Source organism: Eleutherodactylus coqui, chromosome 5 (genome assembly GCF_035609145.1).
Source record: "Eleutherodactylus coqui strain aEleCoq1 chromosome 5, aEleCoq1.hap1, whole genome shotgun sequence".
Classification (NCBI taxonomy): domain Eukaryota; kingdom Metazoa; phylum Chordata; class Amphibia; order Anura; family Eleutherodactylidae; genus Eleutherodactylus; species Eleutherodactylus coqui.
The window spans coordinates 126,743,362-126,764,531 of record NC_089841.1 but is presented as its reverse complement, the minus strand read 5'-3'; the positions used below and the strand labels follow the sequence as shown (position 1 = coordinate 126,764,531).

Below are 21,170 nucleotides of genomic sequence, written 5' to 3'. Positions count from 1 at the left end.
ATAAATATATATGTATGAGTGTAGAACAGCCTTCGACAAGCTCCTTAGCGCTTACTATAGCCATCTCATGGAATCTCTATAGCCTAACATTAGTAGAAGTGGGTCATACTAAAAAGCTCAGTGACTTGGCAGTTTTGCCATAGGATGCCACCTTTATCACAATTCCGTTCATGAAATTTCTGATATACTAGTTCTACCCCAATTAACTATAAGTGCAAGTATCATGAATCGGAAACATTTAAGGGTAACAGCAACTTAGCCACAAAGCAGTGAACCATCTAAACTGAAGGCGTACAGTCAGTGAGTGATGAAGCATGTAGCGAGTAAAAAACTGTCCATCAATAACAGCTTCAGGAAGCAACCTCAGCACAAGAACTGTGCATCGAGAGCTTCATGAAATGGGTGTCCATGGTACAGCACATCACACAAGCCTAAGGGTGCATTCACACATGCAGGGTTTTATGCGATTTTTGAAGCCAAAAGCAGGTGAGGATTCTAAAAGGAGAAAAAAAATAAAAGGAATGGATACAAGTTCTCTATTTTGTATCCACTCCTGGTTTGGGCTTTAAAAGCTGCATTCAAAAACTGAACAAAACCTGCATATGTGAACGTACCCCAAGATCACCATCACCATGTACAATATTGAGTCAGCTGGAGTAGTGTAAAGAATGCTGGACTAAGGAGCAGTGGAAACACGTTTGCTGGACTGATCACATTTCACTATTCGGCAGACTGATGGAAGAATCTGGGTTTGGTGGATGCTTGGAGAACACTATTTACTAGAATACATAATGCTCCTCTCAGGGGGATAACTGTATGATGATATGTTCAGTGCTGGGCCCCTTATTTTCAGTGATGGGTAATATTAATTCTACAGACAATTTAGACAAATGTCACCTTCCAACTTTGTGGTAAAGTTAGCAGATTTTTATTTAGTTGAGGAAATCATCAATTTAATATGCAGGAATTGTGATTTATGGTATAACACAGGTACATGTATGTGGCATTTATTAAATTTTACTTTTCCGAAATGACAAAACTCGTTAGTAGACATCAACTTTTATGTAATATCAAAATATTGAATGTATATACCGTAGTAGCAGCCATTGCGGGCTGATGGGGACTCTGACCTTTGACCTGCCTCTCTGCCACGTCCGTTTGTCAAAGTTTAAACGGCCAAGCTTTGTTCTGCTTTATCATGGCCTTACGAAGCTGCCGGTCCTGGTAGTAAACCGTACAGCACTTTTGCTGTAGTGTGCTGCAATAAAGAGGATTATACATACATTCTGGCTCGCCACCATATGGTGTTCCTAACACTACTGGCGATGCATTCCAGGATGACTTTACGCTTTTGCACAATTCGAGGTCTGTAAAGATCTGGTTTGAATAGTACGCTGTGGAAGAACATGAGTGGATGCACGTAGTGCTGACCAACTCCACCAGACATCCTTAGGATAAATTGAAATGCCAGTTGCGAGGCAGACTTTCTCACACATCATCAGTGCCTGACCACACTAATGCTCTTTTTGTTGAATGGGCACAAAATTATCCCATACACACATCAAGATCTTGTGAAAAGGCTTCCCAGAAGAGTAGAGAAGGAGCCCATACCCCAATACTTACTTCTCTCCATATTCAAATGGGTAAGGTTTACCCACCTTTTAGTTTTTACACCATTCAGATACCATAGTGGGTTTTGGAGCGGCTTGGCCGCATGCTTTTGCGCTGCGGCCGGTGCTCCCATAAAGGAGACCACGGCTGCAATGGAAAAAAAAAATTGACATGCTGCTGCCAGGAAATCTGCGCCCCAGCGCCGGCTTGGCCGTGAGGGATTTGCCGCCCCGTGTGGATGAGTTTTCTTTCTAATTCTGTCCACATGGCTGGTTTATCCCAGGATTAGCAGCCGTAGGTGGATTTGCCACTGCAAAATTCTGGACGGAATTTCCGCCGCAAATCCGCCCTGTGTGAACCCAACCTTAAAAGTAACATAGGATGTTGTGTGCTAAAGGAAGGGCTCCATTACTTATTACAGAGGAATTAACTCCTTCCCTTCAGCTGTATGCCCTGAGCAGTTAGGTTGTATGTAGACGCCCCCGGTATATGCTGTGTATCGAGCAGGTTTGAGAGCTGAGCCCGCCTCATACATCATGGGTATTGGCTGTCTCTGATAGCAGACCCCCGCCTGCAATAGCTGTGATTGGAGAGAACACTGACTGCAGCTGTTAAGCCTTTAAATGCCGCTGTCCATTCTGACAGAAGTATTTAAAAGTCCCGATTGATCTGGATTTAAATGTTCCAAAACACACACACCCAGTGGGGTGCCGACTGGGTGTCATGGCAGCCTCAGGCCTTCTGAAGGAGCCCAGGGCTGTCATGATTGTTTGCCTATTAGGACGTGCCTGCAAAACATCATTAATAGGCCATAATATTGCATTGTACTGTGCAATCACATGATCACAAGTTTAAGTTCCCAATGGGGACTAAAAAAAAAGTGAAAATAAGTAAGACTTAATTATTACAAAAAAAGTTAAATTATTTAAAAAGTTAAAATTAAACCTTTCCCCAGTCATCACATTTAAATAAAAAAATGTAAAAAACTGGCATTGTTGTGTCCGCGAAGGTCCAATTTATCAAAATATCACATTATTAATCCCACATGGTGGACACCTTTAAAAAAAATGCAATGCCAGAATTTTTTGGTAACCCCATTGCTAAGAAAAAGTTGAATAAAAAGCAAATCAGAAAGTTGTGTTAATTCCAAAATGTTACCAATAGAAAATACAGGTTACCTAGCAAAAAAAAAACCAGCCTTTACATGGCCCGGTGATGGAAAAATAAAAAATCTTTGCGGGACAGAAGACTGTCAAAAGCAATTTTTTTCTTTGAGGAGCAGCACAAACTATATAAATGTGGTATTGCTGTAATCAAATTGACCCACAGAATGAAGAGAACATGTCATTTTTACTGACTTTATCCCATATAGAATTTTTTTTTAAGTATTCCCACATTATATGGTATGTTAAATGGCAGCATACAACTCATACTGCAAAAAAACAAGCCCTCATGCAGATATATTGCCAGAAAAATTAAGGATTTTTTGAAAGTGTTGATACCAGAACTGCAGAATTGATTCGGACACAAGGGCATAAAGAATTAGGCCTGTGTCACGTGAACGTATTCTTGCAGGATTTTGTGTATGCAGTGAATAGAGAGAGCCCACTGACTTCAATGGGTGCCTTCATATAAGCGGATTTTGAGCATGCATTTGGTTTAGGCAAAAAAAATACATAGCATTCTCTTTTTTTCCAGCAAATTTGCACATGAAAGTAGCATATATTGCACTAACTTAATGCCCATTTCAATGAATGGGAGCATGTTTGCATGTGCAAATGCACATGATTTGCACATGCAAAAAGTCAGTAAAACACACAGATGCAAGCGCAAATCTGCAATACTTATTGCACAAATAGGTGGCGTAAATGTACTTGCGCCTATGTGACACTGGCCTTAATGAGGACTGAACCTGAAAATGTTCCTATAGCACCTTCTTCAGTGACAAAGTCCACAGACAATTCCTCCAGTTAATAATATTTATTGTAGTCAATATTCAAGTCTAGTCGTAGTTACAGACCGCCGACATGATAGTAATTCTGTAGGGCCGAACATTGTTCATCTATTCAACAATAGCATGCCTCGTTTAAAACATAATGTACAAAAATATCAAATGCTCTAGAGTACAGTAAAAATACTAAGCATCTGCCATGCAGCGCCAGCAGCGTCACCATAGTACTCACATACACGTGGCACAAGTTCATGGTTCCAGACTCTTATGGCACACCTATAGCCAAGTACTTATCAAGAAGTGTTCAAAAGCTTTGTAGTCTATCAAATATACAATTTTAGTACCAGTTGCTGAGAATCCCTTCATTCCACATGATTTCTTACAGAGTTACAAAATATCCAACCAATCAGCAGTCAGCTTGTATCGGTCTTGGTTAATATAAAACATTTGATTTATTATGAGAAAAACATTAAGCAACACAGTTACAGAATCCTAAATAACTCTAAACGTTTTCCCTTCATTTAAAGTCCTAAGAGATGAATCCGTAATTGTTTTGCAGTTCCCTTACGTTTATGGACAGGATACAAGTCCATGCAAACAGATACCTGCGGTCTGCATCATTGTTTGTCCTTCGCTTACCGGGTTTTGTAGGGCATACTAGATATGAATATAAACACCAAACAGGAGGAAATTGCACATCTTGTATGCTGATGAATGTAAATGGTAGTTCCCATGCCTTCAATTAGGGTGAATGCAGACGGCCGGGTCGGATCCTGCTGCGAGAATTCTTGCAGTGGACTGCGACCAGTGCCCTTGCAGTGACCCGCGGCTCACCTCCTCCAGCGTCTTCTCTCTCTGCACTGTAATGTGCTGGCGCACAGCCGTACACGTGCAGAGCAGAGTCGGCGCGCCAGTGGTGACGTTTTTGTGCGGGCCTCTGCGAGGCTTGCACAGAAATAGGACATGCGGCGATTTGTTTAGCACGCTAGTTTTCACACAGTCAAATTGTGCCTGTCTGCATAGGATTGCATAAACCAATGCAATCCTTTGGCAGCGTGTACGGGCGAAAATTCTGCGGGAAATCCCGCTGCGGAATTTCTGCCCGTGTGCATTTACCCTGGTAGAAAGGACTTGAATGTTATACTTCCCAGCCGATATGCAGTTCCAGGAGTTCAGCAACAAAATTCACATTACTTACTGCGGATTTTGAAGCGGAATTGCTGGTAGGATTCGGCGATTTTCAATTTGCACCAAAATCTGCACATTAGCAGTGAATTGTGGGGTTGAATATTTTACCCTGCGTGAAAGCTCCCAAATGGGACTGCTCCCGCTCCTAAGTTGTTCCCTTGGCAGGGTGGGTTATTTCATGCACATCAGGTGATCAAACGCATCTTACATGGACAGGTCCCATTTTAAAGGCGTTGTTGATTGTAACTTGTCCTAATCCAGATGACATGTAATTAAATAAATTGCTGTATTTACTTTTTAGACTTGCAATGCAGTCCCAAGTGTGAGATCTAAGCTCTCTGCTGTTAATGTAGGAGGGACAAGCATGTATGCAGGATTATCATGATGTGTCCAAGGGAGACAATCTGCAAAACTGTAGAACACAGCAATTCTATATAAAACTACATGTAACATCTCATTACATTTTTCCTTTCTATATCCCTTATTAGATTAGTCCCAGTAATCACTAGAAGGAAGGACCAACATCACTAGTAAGAGAGAGCTGGCTCCTACAACTGTGCACATACTGCAACTCTGCTCCATTCACATAGCACACTGCGGCACTTCCATTCTAGTGACTTCTAGGGTCCCAGATGCCTATCAATATCCCATCACATACCGTGATAGGAACACCCCTTTAAAGAGGACCATCACCTTTTTTTAGTAAATAACTGTATTCCCCATAAAATTACAATTCTGGATCATCTTTTATCAGAACGCCATGTTATGATGCTCCTGTGTTACTCCTCCTAGAAATTTAGAATACATTAACAGCTGATTGTCACCAGTTGGGGGCGTCCCAACTTAGACGGATGCTGTGGAATTAGTGCTGACAGTATCAGACTATATAGGGACACACCCTTTGACAAGAAGAAAAGCGGCAATCCAGTTGTCAATTTACTGATGCAATTCTAGGAGGAGTAACGGAGGATGGTACAATAAAGAGTTGTAAGTAAAGCTACTCCAAACTTATTTTATGGAATAGACAAGTCATGAGCAGTGCCAGGTCCTCCATAAATCTACTGAAGTTAACAGACCCAAGTCCAGAGATCCTCTTTAAAAGGAGAGGTTAAGAAGTGTTCCATAAAATCCCTTTTGTCAAGAAGAATTTTAAAAGGCCACTTCAGGGATTTTTTTCCCCCATTCATGATGCAACCATCCCCTAGTGTATATAAGTGAGCTAGTGTTACCTTGGTTAGTTATTTCTCTCTATCTGAAAGTCCTGGCCTCTTTTTCCTTAGATGGTTATGTCATCTCACTTCTAACCAGCTACTTTCGGTTATGCTTTCTGAAATGAGTACATTTCTCAATAGTGCATGATGCTTTTGCATGAATACTACCATAGAAACTGCCTAGAGGGGAACACAGACAATCCTGTTACAGTTACTGATGATGATCACACAGTTATAATAGAGGAGATCACATCCTCCTGACTGTATATTTATGGGTTGTAGCTTATTTAGGTGAATATAGAAGGTAATGATAGCTAAACTGTTCCCCCAGCAGGCAGAAATGGTAGAGCCTCAGCTAATGATGTGCTGATGCATCATGGGATAAATGAGAAAAAAAAATCTCACTCTCGAGATGGTGCCTGGTCAGTATTAGACAGGGGATGCACTGGATGAAAATTACTACAATACACAGATGATACCTAAAGAGTGTGACAGGCAATCAGGTGAGGGCGCAGGAATGGAAAAATGTGTATTCACTGAAGTGGCTCTTTCATAAGTTACTTCTTTGCTATGTTGTCAGTGCTTTAAAGTTACAAAGTTCCAGGCAACCTGCAGCTCCAATGTCCCCATAACAACACTCCTGTCTTATGCTCTATTAATTCAGTCATTAATAGATGGTGATTTGGATTGGCAAAATGTCCACATAGTAAAAGCCTCGAAGTGGATTTTGATATGTATGGCAAATTTAATCCACCTAATGTTCCTACAATAGTGCTTATCAGAAAACATCCTGAAGATAGAAGAACACAGGAGTGGTAGATATCATGAATTAAAAATCTCAAACAAGCTAGTCACGTGACTGCCTGCAATAAACATCCTCAGATCACCAATAATTACATTTTTAGAAAAATAACTATGACTCATCAATACCAGAGGCTCCTAAACCACCACATTTGTCCCCAATGAGTCGAACGCTTTCCTTTATTTTAGTTTAAAAACATAAGTAGTTAAGCAGCAAGTTAACTCCTAATAATGAGATGTTTACACATCAGTTCATATAAAGTAGCTCCTTACCAATTATACTGGCATCAGTAATTAGAACACTTATTCCCTTTCTGACCTCATCGACTAAAGCATGTGAAAAAAGTGGGAAAATAACATAAAAATATTGCACTAAACATCACATATAAAGACTACCACCCTATAGACAGTTTTATACCACTGACCCCCACCAGTATGTGTTGTACGTGAAGGTGCCGTGTCAGCAATTTTAGTCACCGGAAATCTGCTCTACAAGTCTTCCGAGACGTTCCCAGCGATGGAAATCTGTCTCGCCTCTGAAGGGTTCAGAGCATCGTAGCATCTTTAATGTAAGCATTAGCTGAGGACTGAGCTCATGGAGCCCCGAGAATCTTCTGACATGGTGTTGAAATGTACAGTATATGCAAATCGGTTTGGCAGTATGTTGGCATCATTGACCGTGAAGACTTTCCTTACGATGAGTTTGCGTTGCTCCCTTTGCTTCCCATTATTTATATTCCTTAGTAAACAATAAATAAACTAGTACACTGTGTAGCAGGCTCCATCGCCGGCACCGCAGCCAAGCATTCAAGAAAACAGATTATCCACCTGACAGCTCCACTTGCTTCAGGATGGATACTGTAGATTATATCACACTTCTAGCTGGTCTGAAGATGTGGGTAAAATATACCATGAAGAACTCCCTCAATCACCACATTGGCTGTGAGATCTAAGAGAGAAAAGAAAGACCTTGTCAATACAGATCAACACTTAACGCTGTCGTCAAGTAGAGCCGGAGGAAATAGTCTGGTGGGCTTCTTGTGTCAGAAATGGTTCACAATAGCCGGATCACCACCATTAAGGATATTTCAACATATTAATAAATGATATGATTATTACTGATTGTAACAGTAGCAGAGAAGGAGTTTTACTGGAGCTAGAATTGTAACATCATAGGTGGTGTCTATTCTATATTTCCCCTATAGCACGTTTTATTGGTATATGACAGTATATGACTGAAGTCTTTATAGCAATGTCCAAAAATATAGCAGTATATGTACCCATGTCCTCCTCTACATCGCTCTATTATGAAATGTGACATGGGGCGTGTAGTTTTAGTAATAATTTGTGGTGCTGAGAATGATCAGTAAACAGCAGTTAACACATGACAGGTTTGATTACCGTTGGCTTTAGGCAAGACGTATGGATCCCTCAGGAATAGCAGCACAGGCTGGTGGGACAGTTTGCTGGAAAGGTCAAAAACACAAGCATCAGCATCAGAAATGGTAAGCAGAAAATACAACAAACTAGTTTCCATACAATGATGAGCGGAGGAGACTGCAGTGCGGGATATTCATTCTCACTTGGAAAGTTCAAAAGACAAAATCTGCAGGGACCTTGATGTGAGCATAAGCTCTCCTTCATAGTCAGTGTAACTGTAGCTATATGATCACATGCCCCTCTTGTATTATAGCTAAATTAGTTTTATACTTTTATGCACATTTCTCTTAAAGGCTGTCTATCGCTCCCAATGGACAGCGGCTGTCAATTATTCACTCAGCTGTATATAGTCCTTACAGTATACACTATACTGCCAAATGTATTTGGACACCCCTATCAGTATAATAGGGGTGTGGAGGATGCCTGGGGAATGCCTTTTACCCAAGTGTGTTGTGTCAACAGTTTAATACAGTGGAGGTTCCATTATGGTTTGTGGATGTTTCATGTGGTATGGTTTTGGCCCTCTGCTTGTCGGGTGGCTCCTCCCCTTAACCCCTTCAGTGGCAGGTTTATTATTACCATGTCAGTGCAGCAAACCCCATAGATTTTCCTGAGTTAATTCAAAGTGGAAAACGTGTACAGTGGCACAGTAACTGTGTGTCCTGGCCAGCATTTCAGCACTAGAGCTGTCCACGGAAATCTTCAGGGTTTATCTGCATGGTCAGTGCAGCAAGCCCCAGAGATTTTCCGGACGTGCTACTAAAGGGGTTAAGTAGAATAATAGTATAACAATAGGGACTCTCTTCTTTAACTTTTAGAATTAAAAGTTTTATCTTTGAAAGGGTGTCCACTTTTCAGTTTCATACACGGTTGTTTGTAGTAGCAAGAACCATGAACATGGAGGTGCACCCCGACATTCTAAATGATAATGTGCGGTCGACAATGTGGTGTTATACTCTGGAAATGGTCAGCAAGACTGCCAACAAGACAACGTGCCTTGGCACAAAGCCAACACTGCTTTACATTAGTTTGAAGATATGGATGTTCCATGATTGGATTAGTCTGTAAAAAAGTCCCAACCTGAACCCTATTGAACATCTTTGGAATGAACTGGAATATTGGGTCAGGAAACATGAAAAGTATCCATCGTCTTTAAAAGAACTTGCCAGACGTTTGCAGGAGGAGCAGAGGGAAATACTAGCTCAAGGGTATGTGACGATAGTAGAACGTATGCCATAGAGAGTATCCAATGTCATTCGAGCCAAAGGAGGCCCCACTATATTTTAACATGTGTAAATAAATACTACTTTTGATTCTTCGTTAGGTGTCCAATTACCTTTGGTAGGATAGTGTATATATGCTTAAGATACCTTTACATGGGCTGATAGTCACCTGAATAATTGCTCAGACAAGCGATTATGGACAACTTTTAACCCCCCTCAGGGCAGTGAGCAAGAAGTCGCTCATTAGTCGCTGGTCGTTTTGTTTCAATCCACTGAAGTAGAAGGACTACTGAGCGGCTTCTCGCTCAGTGTAAACAGGAGGCATTCAATCTTAGAATGACATCGGTTTACTGTGAATAAAGGTGGGTGGCTGTTAGAGATCTCCGCCTCCGTTATCTGACAGACGTGCTCCTGTGTAAAAGTATAGAAGCAATAATTGCTGGCACAGCTGTCAGACGCTTATGCGCCCAACAGTCGTACCATGGAAAGCAACTTTAAGGCTGGGCTGACATATCAGTTGTGTACAAGGTTGTTTTATGCCTGAGCCGTAAACAACTGATAACATTTCTATGCATTGCTTCATAGTCTGAGATAGCGGAACAGACAAATATTCGACTTTTTTCCCCTGGATCAGTACTGCACAGCAACTTCTGTCAGATGCCAGACACAAAGCCATAGAAAATAATATTTTCAGTTCTGGCTTTAGTTTTCCTTCAGCGTATCATTACCATGCCAAGGGGGAAAAGACCCAATGGCTAGCTGGACATATGAAAACAAGGCCTAAGCTTGCGAGAAGTCGGAAGTGTATGGCCAGTAGGTTTCTGAATGTAGCCATATTTAATAACCCAGTGGGAGTAGCTTTAACATTGAGAAGACAATTTTTATCTAGCATTCTCCTATACAGTGTACAGTATTAATCGTTTCCCTAGGAGTACATAAATGTAGTAGATCTTGTGGCTGTGGAAGAGTCATTATTTGTCTACTTACATGGAGACGTGACATAAATATAGGAATCTATATGTTAAAATCTAGATTAGGAAATCTACATGTTTTTCTCTTCTCAATCCCACTTAAAGTTAAAGGGGTTGGCCCGCGATGACAAGTTAAGTTAAACACTTCTGTATGGCCATATACATGCACTTTGTAATATACATCGTGCATGTAATATGTGCTACACAGAAGTTATATACTCACCTTCCCTGCGCTGGCGTCCCTGTCTCCATGGTGCTGTCTAATTTCAGTGTCTAATCGCCTGATTAGACATGCTTGCGCAGAAGGGTCTTCTCCCTTCTGGTCAGTCCGGGCATAAGCGGCGTTCTGGCTCCGCCCCCTCTACGCGTCATCGCGTAGCTCCACCCCGTCATGTGTGCCGATTCGAGCCAATCAGGAGGCTGGAATCAGCAATGGACCGCACAGAGCCCACGGTGCACCATGGGAGAAGACCCGCGGTGCATCGTGGGTGAAGATCCCGGCGGCCATCTTGGAGGAAAAGAAGGAAGAAGTTGCAGAGAGGGGATTCAGGTAAGTAAAATTTTTTTTTTTAATTTCAACACATCCCTTGGGTTTGTCCTGCACTGAACGGGGGGCCTATGCAAAAAAAATAAATAAATAAATGTTTCGGCGTGGAACAACCCCTTTAACTTTCACTTATAACCTATAGGCATGTTCCCATAATTATAAGTGATGGCAAGTCAGTAGGACATGCTACGGTATCACTTCCTGAACAATGGGGACCAAATTACTGGTACCCCTACCAAATCTCAGAATGAAAGGCTGTGGTGCTCTTAGTTGCCTGCTATGCAGGATACTGCACCAGAGTCTCATTCACTAGGTGGTGATAACCAGGCAGGATCTTCTGCCCTACCTGGTGTATGCGAATGGTAGGCAATTGTTGCTGATGTACCCATTATCCTCTTTAATAGTTCAACCTACCAGCCTATGTAATCTAAATGGCCATCCATGCGATCGCCTCTGTAAAATGCGTAGCTTTGTGGGGAAATATTTACTGGTCCCTACCACAAAGCTTGCAGTACAAGAAAATATAAACTGCCTACCTAGTTTCCTCGGATTCGATTTCCTCAATGGAGCTGAAAGATAGAGCAGTCGTTACTTAGGACAGTAGAACAAAATTCAAGAGACTCTGTAAGTTATATCAGTAAAACTATTTCAGAATTTTCTTCTAATGTTCCTCAGTGTTTTCTTGGTTACACCGCAGAATAAAGATTCATCAGGCAACTAATGGTCCAAGGCCTGGCACATTAATATGCTCTTTCAAAGGCTACATTTTGTTAATATATGTGACTAGGGGCCTCTTCACATCTCGTTTCAGCCTTAATCCCTAGATTCTGTCACAGAGTTCTGTCTGGATCACCAAAAACAGCATCCAGACGTGGTCGAAACGTGGCTGATCATTGTGTGGAGATACAATAACGAATGCATCTTTAATGCAGAGGATTTTATTGAAGATTCCCGTGTGCTGCTCTCTCTTTCTACATTTTGCATTCTGATGTGGATTTGTGAAGTCCGGATCCATTTATGAGCGTGCACCTCTACAGCTCCCCTAAAGGATTGGTTTCTTGCTGTGCTGCTGGTAAGTTTCTATTTGGAAAACTGTAAGCATCCACAGACTTTCATTACTTAAACGGCAACCAATACGATCAGTGTCTGAGCATAGTTCCATCCAGGTTTCCGTTTGGATGGAGTTTTTGGGGATCCAGACAGAACTCACACCAGAACCTGAGATGTAAAGAAGCCCAAACATTACCATTATCTACATAGAAGAACAACAACAACAAAGAGAAAACTAACAACTCATTTCAGAAGTTTGATTCCAAGTAGAGATGAGCGAATATACTCGTTTCGAGTAATTACTCGATCGAGCACCGCGATTTTCGAGTACTTCCGTACTCGGGTGAAAAGATTCGGGGGGCGCCGGGGGGAGGCGTGGCGGAGCGGGGGGTAGCAGCGGGGAACAGGGGGGGGAGCCCTCTCTCTCCCTCCCCCCCCCCCCCCACTCCCCGCTGCAACCCCCCACTCACCCACGGTGCCCCCCGAATCTTTTCGCCCGAGTACGGAAGTACTCGAAAATCGCGGCACTTGGGCGAAAAAGGGGCGTGGCCGAGTAGGTTCGCTCATCTCTAATTCCAAGTGTGATATATAGATATGCATGTATATGTAATGCAATACGAGATAGATAAAGCGATAGGATTTATTACAATTAGTACTAGGGAAAAGTGGATAGCTACCCATAGCAACCAGGTAGCAGCTTTAATTTTTTTTCAAGGGAAATTTTAAATAAACATATGGAATATTACTGGTTATCTTCTCCATTTTTAATCTGCACTAGTTTTAATACACACAGCATAGAAAAATTTGAAACTCAGTTCTGATTAGAAGATGTCTGTTTATTAACAATCAAGTGTGATTGTTCTCAGTAAGAGAAACCAAGTAATCTTGTAGATATGATACATTGTCACGGCTAACAAAAAACATGATGTTACAGCAAGCTTTCGGGATATTGTCCCCTTTGTCAGGCTAATGAATGAAACTAGTTTGTACAAAGTTTAGCCTGACGAAGGAGGCGATATCCCGAAAGCTTGCAATAACATCACGTATTTTTGTTAGCCATTAAAAGGTATCATATCTACAAGATTACTTGGTTTCTCTTACTGAGAACAATCACACTTTACTCTTGGCTAACACCGTACCAAACCTTTTTTTCATATTAAACAATCAAAGATAGATTCATAGATTTAAAATCGTGATATTTCAGTCCTACCCAGACCTCCTTCAAACAATCCGATTGCTTTAAGAATAAGCAATACAGATGTATAGTAATATAGATATCGGCACAGGGTAAGCTATGCTATAATTCTAAATACTCCATTCTTAGAGCAATCAGTGTTTGAAGAAGGTCTGGGTAAGACCCAAAACATCACCTATTTTAAATCAGTGATTGGATGGTCTATAAAAACACATCTGCTAATCACAATTGAGTGCCTGCCAAGTTTTTCTATATTATATTCATAAGGATTGGGACCATGCACCTCCTAAGCAGTAACATTTTTTGATCTGATTTTAATGAATGTCTACCAATGTAGTAATAAGTAAAACAGAATACTGTACCAGCAACTCTCAGCTTTTGGCAGAGATGGCAGATGGCGAATATTCAGGAAATCCAGAAATATTCTAGGGAGTTCTTCATTTTCGTATATAATAGTCTATTAAAAAAAGTCATAATTTGTATTTCCAATACAACTATTAAGTGGCAATTCCATAAAGTTATACTAGAATATTCACTTAAAGTAGTTTTCTGGGAGCAAAACATTGATGGAGTATCCTTAAGATGGGCTTACCCATGTTCAGCCAGTGGAGATTTAGCCACCATGGACTGATGGAATAGAAGGACCATGGCTCATCTATACATGCAGCTGTGCTTCGATTTAAATGGAGATTGGTTGCAATACCAGACACAGCCACATATATGAGCAACCCTTCAGGTTGTCCAAATTTATTATTCTTGATCAGTGGGGTGGTCTAACACTTGCGACACCTGCTGATCAACAGAATAAAAGGTCTCCCAATGGTCCATATAAGGCCTTAGTCAGACGGGCGTCTTTTCGCGCGATTTGCGGATCGCATGACGGATGCGCATCCGCAAATCGCGTGACCGGTGCCCGAAAATCGCCCGAAAATATGCTCCTAGCCACGTTTCATTAGAAACGGGCCGGAGCTGTCCAGCGCATTGCATTCAATGGAGCGGCAATACAGCCCGCTCCATTGAAAGCAATGCGCTGCGGGCGAGTGTGGGATGAATTGTCGGGAAGGGCTTAAATATATAAGCCCTTCCCTGCAATTCATCCAGAAAATTGTTAAGATAAAGAATATATATATATATATATATATATATATATATATATATATATATATATATATACATACATACATACATACACATATATATATATACATACATACACATATATATACACTTATATATACACTTACCTGCTCCCGGCAGCCGGAGTTCCGCGCGGCCGGCCTGCAGTGGGTGTGAGTCAGACCTGCCCCCTGATTGGCTCAGCGCTGAGCCAATCAGGGGACAGGTCTGACTCACACCCCCTTCACACCCACTGCAGTACGGCCGCACGGAACTCCGGCTGCCGGGAGCAGGTGAGTATGTATATATTTTTTATTTTAACACTTTTCTGGATGAATTGCAGGGAAGGGCTTATATATTTAAGCCCTTCCTGACAATTCATCCCGCGCACGCCGGCAGCCCATTGCTTTCAATGGAGGCGGCTGTATTGCCGGCTCCATTGAATTCAATGGGCAAACATCGTTCTTCTCTGCCACAGCTGTTACAGCTGTGGCCGAGAAGAATGATTTGTCTTCTATATGTTCTCAATGGGGTCGGCGCTGCTGCCGCCGGCCCCATTGAGCGCATATAGAGAAGAGAACAGGAATCGCAGATCGCAGATAGGTGCGATCTGCGATTTCTGTTCTATAATTTATCGGATGAGCGCATAAAAAGCGCTCATGTGTCCGATACCATTGCAAAGCAATGGTTTTATAAAATCGCCGGACGCATGCGCATGCGCAAATCGCTGCAAAAAAAGCCCGTCTGACTAAGGCCTCAGCAGTTGTACCTGGACTTGAGTGGGACTGAGGTGTAGTACCAGGCACAGCATCACATAAACAAGCTTTATTGTGCTGATCGTGGGGTTAGACTCCCGCCAATAACATTTTCATGGTTTATACTAAAGATCCATCAATGTTTTACTCCCCTATGAACATCAAATTAAAATGATCATACGCTTTAAACAAACACCACCAACAACGTAATTGAATGAATTATAAAACATGAAGTAAACGTTAACATAAGGAATAAACAATGTGCCGTAAATTTTATTTTTGTATGCCGCTCTAAAAGGTTAACTCCTGTTTCTACTGAGAAGAAAGCAAAAAGAAAACAAAATGTTGCATTTCAATAGTTGAGGCTATTTCATTACTCAGCCTTGAAGGAATCCAATCCATCATTGCTGTGAGAAAGAGGAAATCTCCTGTGGTTTCAGAGACTTACTCTCGTTTTATTAATGCAAGATTTAGGAAATGTTAACAATGTGAGTTGTTTGTTTAGTTTGACAGATCAGCTTACGATGCACTGGCCACATCTATACTATATCTGAGAATGACAAAAGACAGGCCACAAATCTCATTGTCAGGGTTTGTGCAGCTAAGCTCTGATATTTCTCTAAATTAGCATGAAGGCATTTGGTGCGATACGCTCTGACATTATGAATGTGGCCCTGCAACTTAGGGAGGACTGATAAAAACACAAACAAGAAAGCCCAAGAATGTTCACAAGTCAAGCAGCAGCAATCTTCAAAGCAAACAATTAAAGCACCTTTTGAAATGTGAGATTAAAACTTTGTCTCACATTTACCTATATCTGGTTGTGATAATGTTATGGATGTAATATGCACTGGACACACCATGCTCATATTTTTTTTTTTAACCCCTTATTGGCCACCCCTTTTTGATGGCGGCCATTAAGGGGCTTTATTTTGATAGTAACATAGTAAGGGCGAAAAAAAAACCACATGTCCATACAGTTCAGCCTATTACTCCCCCAATGTTGATCCAGAGGAAGGCAAAAACAAGACAAAACAAAAAACAATGAGGTGGGAGCCAATTTACATCATGTAAGGGAAAAAGTTCATTCCTGACTAATCTGACAATCAGAATAATCCCTGGATCAACAACCCTTGCAGTTATTAATGATTCTAACATATAATATTGTATCACTCAAGAAAGACATCCAGGCCCCTCTTGAACCTCTTTAATCAAATTTGACATTAATATGTCCTCAGGCAGAGAGTTCCATAGTTTCACTGCTCTTACAGTAAAGAACCTCCTATGTCAGTGTAGAAACCTTCTTTCCTCTAGATGTGGAGGACACCCTTGTTACTGTCACAGTCCTGGGTATAGACTGTGATTATAGATTAGAGATATCTGTATTGTCAACAGATATTTCCATACATAGTTATTAGGTCATTCCTCAGCTGTTTTTTCTAAACTAAATAATCCTAATTTTGATAACCTCTTTGGGTATTGTAGTCCACTCTTTCCATTTATTACTTGAGTTGCCCTCCTTTGTAACCGCTCAAGCTGTAAAATGTCCTTCTTGAGTACTGGTGCCCACAACTGTACACAATATTCCGTGTGTGGCCGGTTTTGTGCACACCTATGTATGCACCAGCACACACTCGTCTGAATGCACCGTTAATTGTAGAAGCTGATCAAGTTAGTTTGACATGATCGATCCCTTATGAACCTGTGCTGAAGAGAATTTATGCCGTTGTCTTCCTTCAGGTATTCCAGGATGGCATCTCTCAGAAACCCCTTAAATATTTTTCCAATTATTAAAGTGAGACTTACCAGCCTGTAGTTACCAGGCTCTCTTGATCAAAACGTTGCATTGTACCATTAAACAGTACAACTCATCCCACAAAATTACAAAGCACTCCTCTTTTTAAAGCGTGAAAAAGTTGAAAGAAAAAGTTGAAAAACCTGCAGAATTAATTTAACATATCATTTATTCCTACACGGTACACGCCGTTAAGAATAAAAAACATGCTAGAACTGCAAATTTTATTCATCTGGCCTTTAGAAAAAAAACTGGATAAAAAGCAATCAAAATGTTATATGTGCCCAAATATTGGATAAATGAAGACTAGAGTTCATCCTGCAAAAAACAAGTCCTTATAGAGCTCAGCTGATGGAAAAATAAAAATGTTATAGCTTTTGGAATGCAGCCACACAAAAGCAAACTTTTTTTTTTAAATGTAAAAAGTGTGGGTTTTTTTAATGTACAAAAATAGCAAAACAAAAAAATGTATACACTTGATATCGCCAGAGTCATGCTGCCAGAGAAAATAATATATTAAACAATAATGTTATTGAAATTCAAAAACCAAATGGCAGACTTTCTTCTTTCCCCCTAAAAAAAAAAAAAAAATTATATGCGCTATACCTTGGGTTGAGAGTGCCTCAGCTTACAAGCTTTTTGACTTGAGAGCAGGCTCTCTCCCAAATTTTTACTCTGATTTAAGATTGCAAAGCTCTCTGATTGATTTCAATGGGGCCGCTGTTGCTGCCGGTGGCCCCTTTGAAAGCAATGGCTTGATGGCAACCCCTGCAGTGATTTTCGGGGAAGGGCTTTAAATATAAGCCCTTCCCTGAAAATCTTCCCTAGCTGTTGTAAAAAATATATACCCACCTGTCCGCCTGCTGAAAAGCTTAATCCCCGCATGCTGAAAAGCTTCAGAGTAGTGCAGGGAGAGCAAGCGACGGCTAGACGCGCCTGAGCCCCAGCAGACAGGTGAGTATATATATTTTTTATTTTTTTCTACAGCTTGTCTCTGTAAGCACAACCCCTTTAGGTTCTCCACACTACACAGACAGGTCTGACTATTATTAGCTCAAATGGCAGAACAATTATTGTGCCGTTTAGTGAACAGAACCCAACGCAGAATAAGTGGACTCATAGTTACGAGTCCGCTGTGTTCATGAGCGAGCTCCTCCCTTCACGCTCCTCAACATTAACTCATAACTAGCAAATTTGTAGATTATATTGTTAGAAAATCTATGCTTTGCTGTGTTGAGTGCTGTGCTTGGCATAAGGCAGTCAGGAAAGAGTGTTGCCTATCATGAAGAGCTTACATTATTAGCATGCATTCCTGGCCTTGGGTTTACATAATCTCTATATAAAATACAGCGTTCTGTAAAACACCTAAAGCTTAAAGGGGTTGTCTCATGAAATCAAGTGGGGTTATATACTTCTGTATGGCCATATTAATGCACTTTGTAATATACATCGTGCATTAATTATGAGCCATACAGAAGTTATTCACTTACCTGTTCCGTTGCTAGCGTCCCCGTCGCCATGGATCCGTCTAAAATCGCTGTCTTCTGGCGATTTTAGACGCGCTTGCGCTGTGCGGTCTTCTGTGCGGTGAATGGGGCCGCTCGTGCCGGAGAGCTGGTCCTCGTAGCTCCGCCCCGTCACGTGTGCCGATTCCAGCCAATCAGGAGGCTGGAATCGGCAATGGACCGCACAGAGCCCACGGTGCACCATGGGAGAAGACCCGCGGTGCATCGTGGGTGAAGATCCCGGCGGCCATCTTAGTACGATAAGGAAGAAGTCGCCGCAGCGCGGGGATTCGGGTAAGTACTAAACTTTTTTTTTTTTTTTAACACATGTATTGGGTTTTGTCTCGTGCCGAACGGGGGGCCTATTGAAAAAAAAACAAACCCATTTCAGCGTGAGACAACCCCTTTAAGTTGTATATAGCTTGTTGTGTCTACACAATACTTATTTCATTTTAAGTATAAGTAGTAAAAGGGGCCGTCCCACTACTAGCTATTTTGCCACAAAAAAATAGACAGCTCTGTAAATTATACGGTGTTTTTTGCACTTAAAATGCTTGTGTGTTTTCTGTAGATTGTGTGCAACTGGTATGTACTGCAGGGATGAAAAAATGTTTAATGCAAATCTAACTTTTCACAATGAGCAGTTGTGTGACTATACGAGTACCACCAGTATTTCTGGACATCATCTGACTTGCATATGGCATCTTTCACCAGTTTTCCCCTCTGCAGACCCTATCTTTAATTGTCAGCGTTCCCCGAGCTGCTGGGTGTAGACTAGCTGCCATCATGTCATACACTGCACACAAAGAAAAGGATCTTTTCTTGTCTAGCTCACCCTTATAATTAACAGCATCATGGAGAGCATAATACAGCAGCATAGCTGTGAATCCAGCACCGAGGTGTGCTAAAATACTAACTACATACAAGAAGGAATATGTAAGCACATATGGCACTCACATGAATTAAAAAACACACTATCAAAATGCCACAAGGCAATCTTTATTGAATGTACATCATTTAATAAAAAAAAAGTTAAAAGAAAAAAAACACTTAAAAATCTCTGAAGAGAACTTAAAGTTCTACAGTCCATAAATCCAATAAAGAAGAACCCATAAATCTACCTATTAGAACAATATAGACAGATTGAAAACTATGTCAAGCTAGAAAAAAACAACAAGTACCTGCAAATAAGTACAAAAGTATATGAGATATACATCAAATGTGAATACGATTAAATCATATATACATTGGGGAAGTCACACTATCAGTAGGCCTCCATAAACTACAGAATATCAAAAAATATCAAAAGCCTAGAAATAATGTATAGCAAAGTCACCCGACAGGGTGCCCTGGAATTGAGTTAGACATAACAGAAGGAAGGGTGCAGCCTGCTTCCCACATGTATCGCCACTAGCAGGTGGCTTTCTCAGGGTCATTACTCATATGTAGAAGAGGATCTCTTATTGTCTTGTTCTCTGTAGCACACCCTTATAAGTAAACAGCATCATGGAGGACATTATACAGCAGGGTAACTGTGGATCTAGCACTGGAGTGTGATAAAATACTTACTAAAAGCAGCAGCCATGCCTCTAAGTGTCTTATTCCAGCAGCTCTTCTCCCCAACAGACTTCTAGGGGCAGCATGAGCCAACACCCCTCAACTTCCTGTAATCCATCTTGAGGCCTCTGCTGCTGGAGAAGGATTTCAACATGCCAACAGGCACTGGACAGTTAAAAGAATATAAAACCTCTATTGGACAGCACTTTAGAAGGATTTTCAGCACAAAAAATTTAATTTGGGTAAATGAAGCGATTTGCACTTTTGCTGGTCATCACATTGACCAGCTCAAGAGCACGTTTCTTAAAAACTTACTGACCAGGAAGGTATTACAGCCTACATATTTTTCCACCGATTCAGAGATATTTAGGGTGGAATATGCCTTTAATATTATATTTGACTTCCAACATATACAGTATAATGAGACGTTCTGTCACACTTTCAACCTGAAGACGACCCTCGAATGAGATGTAGAAAAAAACCTTCAAGATCCAACAAGTCCAGTAACGTATGATTTATTTCCATCAGATATGCTGGATGAAAGGGAAGTTCATAATATTGGTAGAGGAAAACTAGAGCTGACCAATTACAAGATGTGTCTTCTAGTACAGTACATAGCTCCTATACAGGTGGCTGCAGGAGGACCTGTAACCTTTCTATATCTTGGGATTATGTACATGTCTAATCATGCCAAATATTCGATAATGCTGTCAGCTCCTGTTTATTATGGATGAAAGGAATTTTATGGAAGTTCAGCCATTTACGAGAAATCAGGAATGGTGCAACATCATTTCGCTCAATTCTCTTCAACATTTTCTTCTTGCTACATCTGATAAACAGGAAACAAAATCATAATTTTGTATTTGAAGCATCGTTTCTTCCAAGGAGATATCCACTCTACTCGTGCCGCTCGAATTCCACAGCGTCCTGCTTTTTTTTATCCGCCTTATCATTTTCACAAAACTGTGCTCCCAATAGACACAATTGATTGGCTGCATATGTTTCAAATTTGACAACCCAGGCATTTAATTGTCAGTTATCTCTTATTCTTCTTCAGTGGCTGAAATACAGTCACAAAGTAACAGAGGGACTTGTTCTGCTTTAACCTCAGCTAGCTGCCATCACGCAGTGGAAAACAGTGTTAAAATATCACAGGATCACTCTGTACTGCAGAAGACGACGTGTAAAGAGCGTAATGATTTCCCCTGAGTTTGCTTTTTCGAAAATTGTCAACGGAGCCAGCAGAAACTGTGA

General features: G+C 41.1%; 1 protein-coding gene across 1 annotated transcript in view; it reads right to left on the bottom strand.

The window, feature by feature from the left end:
- Positions 1-3,576: 3,576 nt before the first annotated feature.
- SNX24 (sorting nexin 24) overlaps positions 3,577-21,170 on the bottom strand; it is a 94,210-nt gene continuing 76,616 nt past the window's right edge. Inside the window, exons 4-7 of the mRNA XM_066603118.1 lie at positions 13,551-13,645; positions 11,480-11,512; positions 8,164-8,228; positions 3,577-7,711 (exon numbers count right to left, since the gene is read on the bottom strand). Of these exons, the coding sequence (XP_066459215.1) occupies positions 7,641-7,711; positions 8,164-8,228; positions 11,480-11,512; positions 13,551-13,645 (264 nt within the window). The 3' untranslated portion in view covers positions 3,577-7,640. The remainder of the gene's footprint in view (positions 7,712-8,163; positions 8,229-11,479; positions 11,513-13,550; positions 13,646-21,170) is intronic.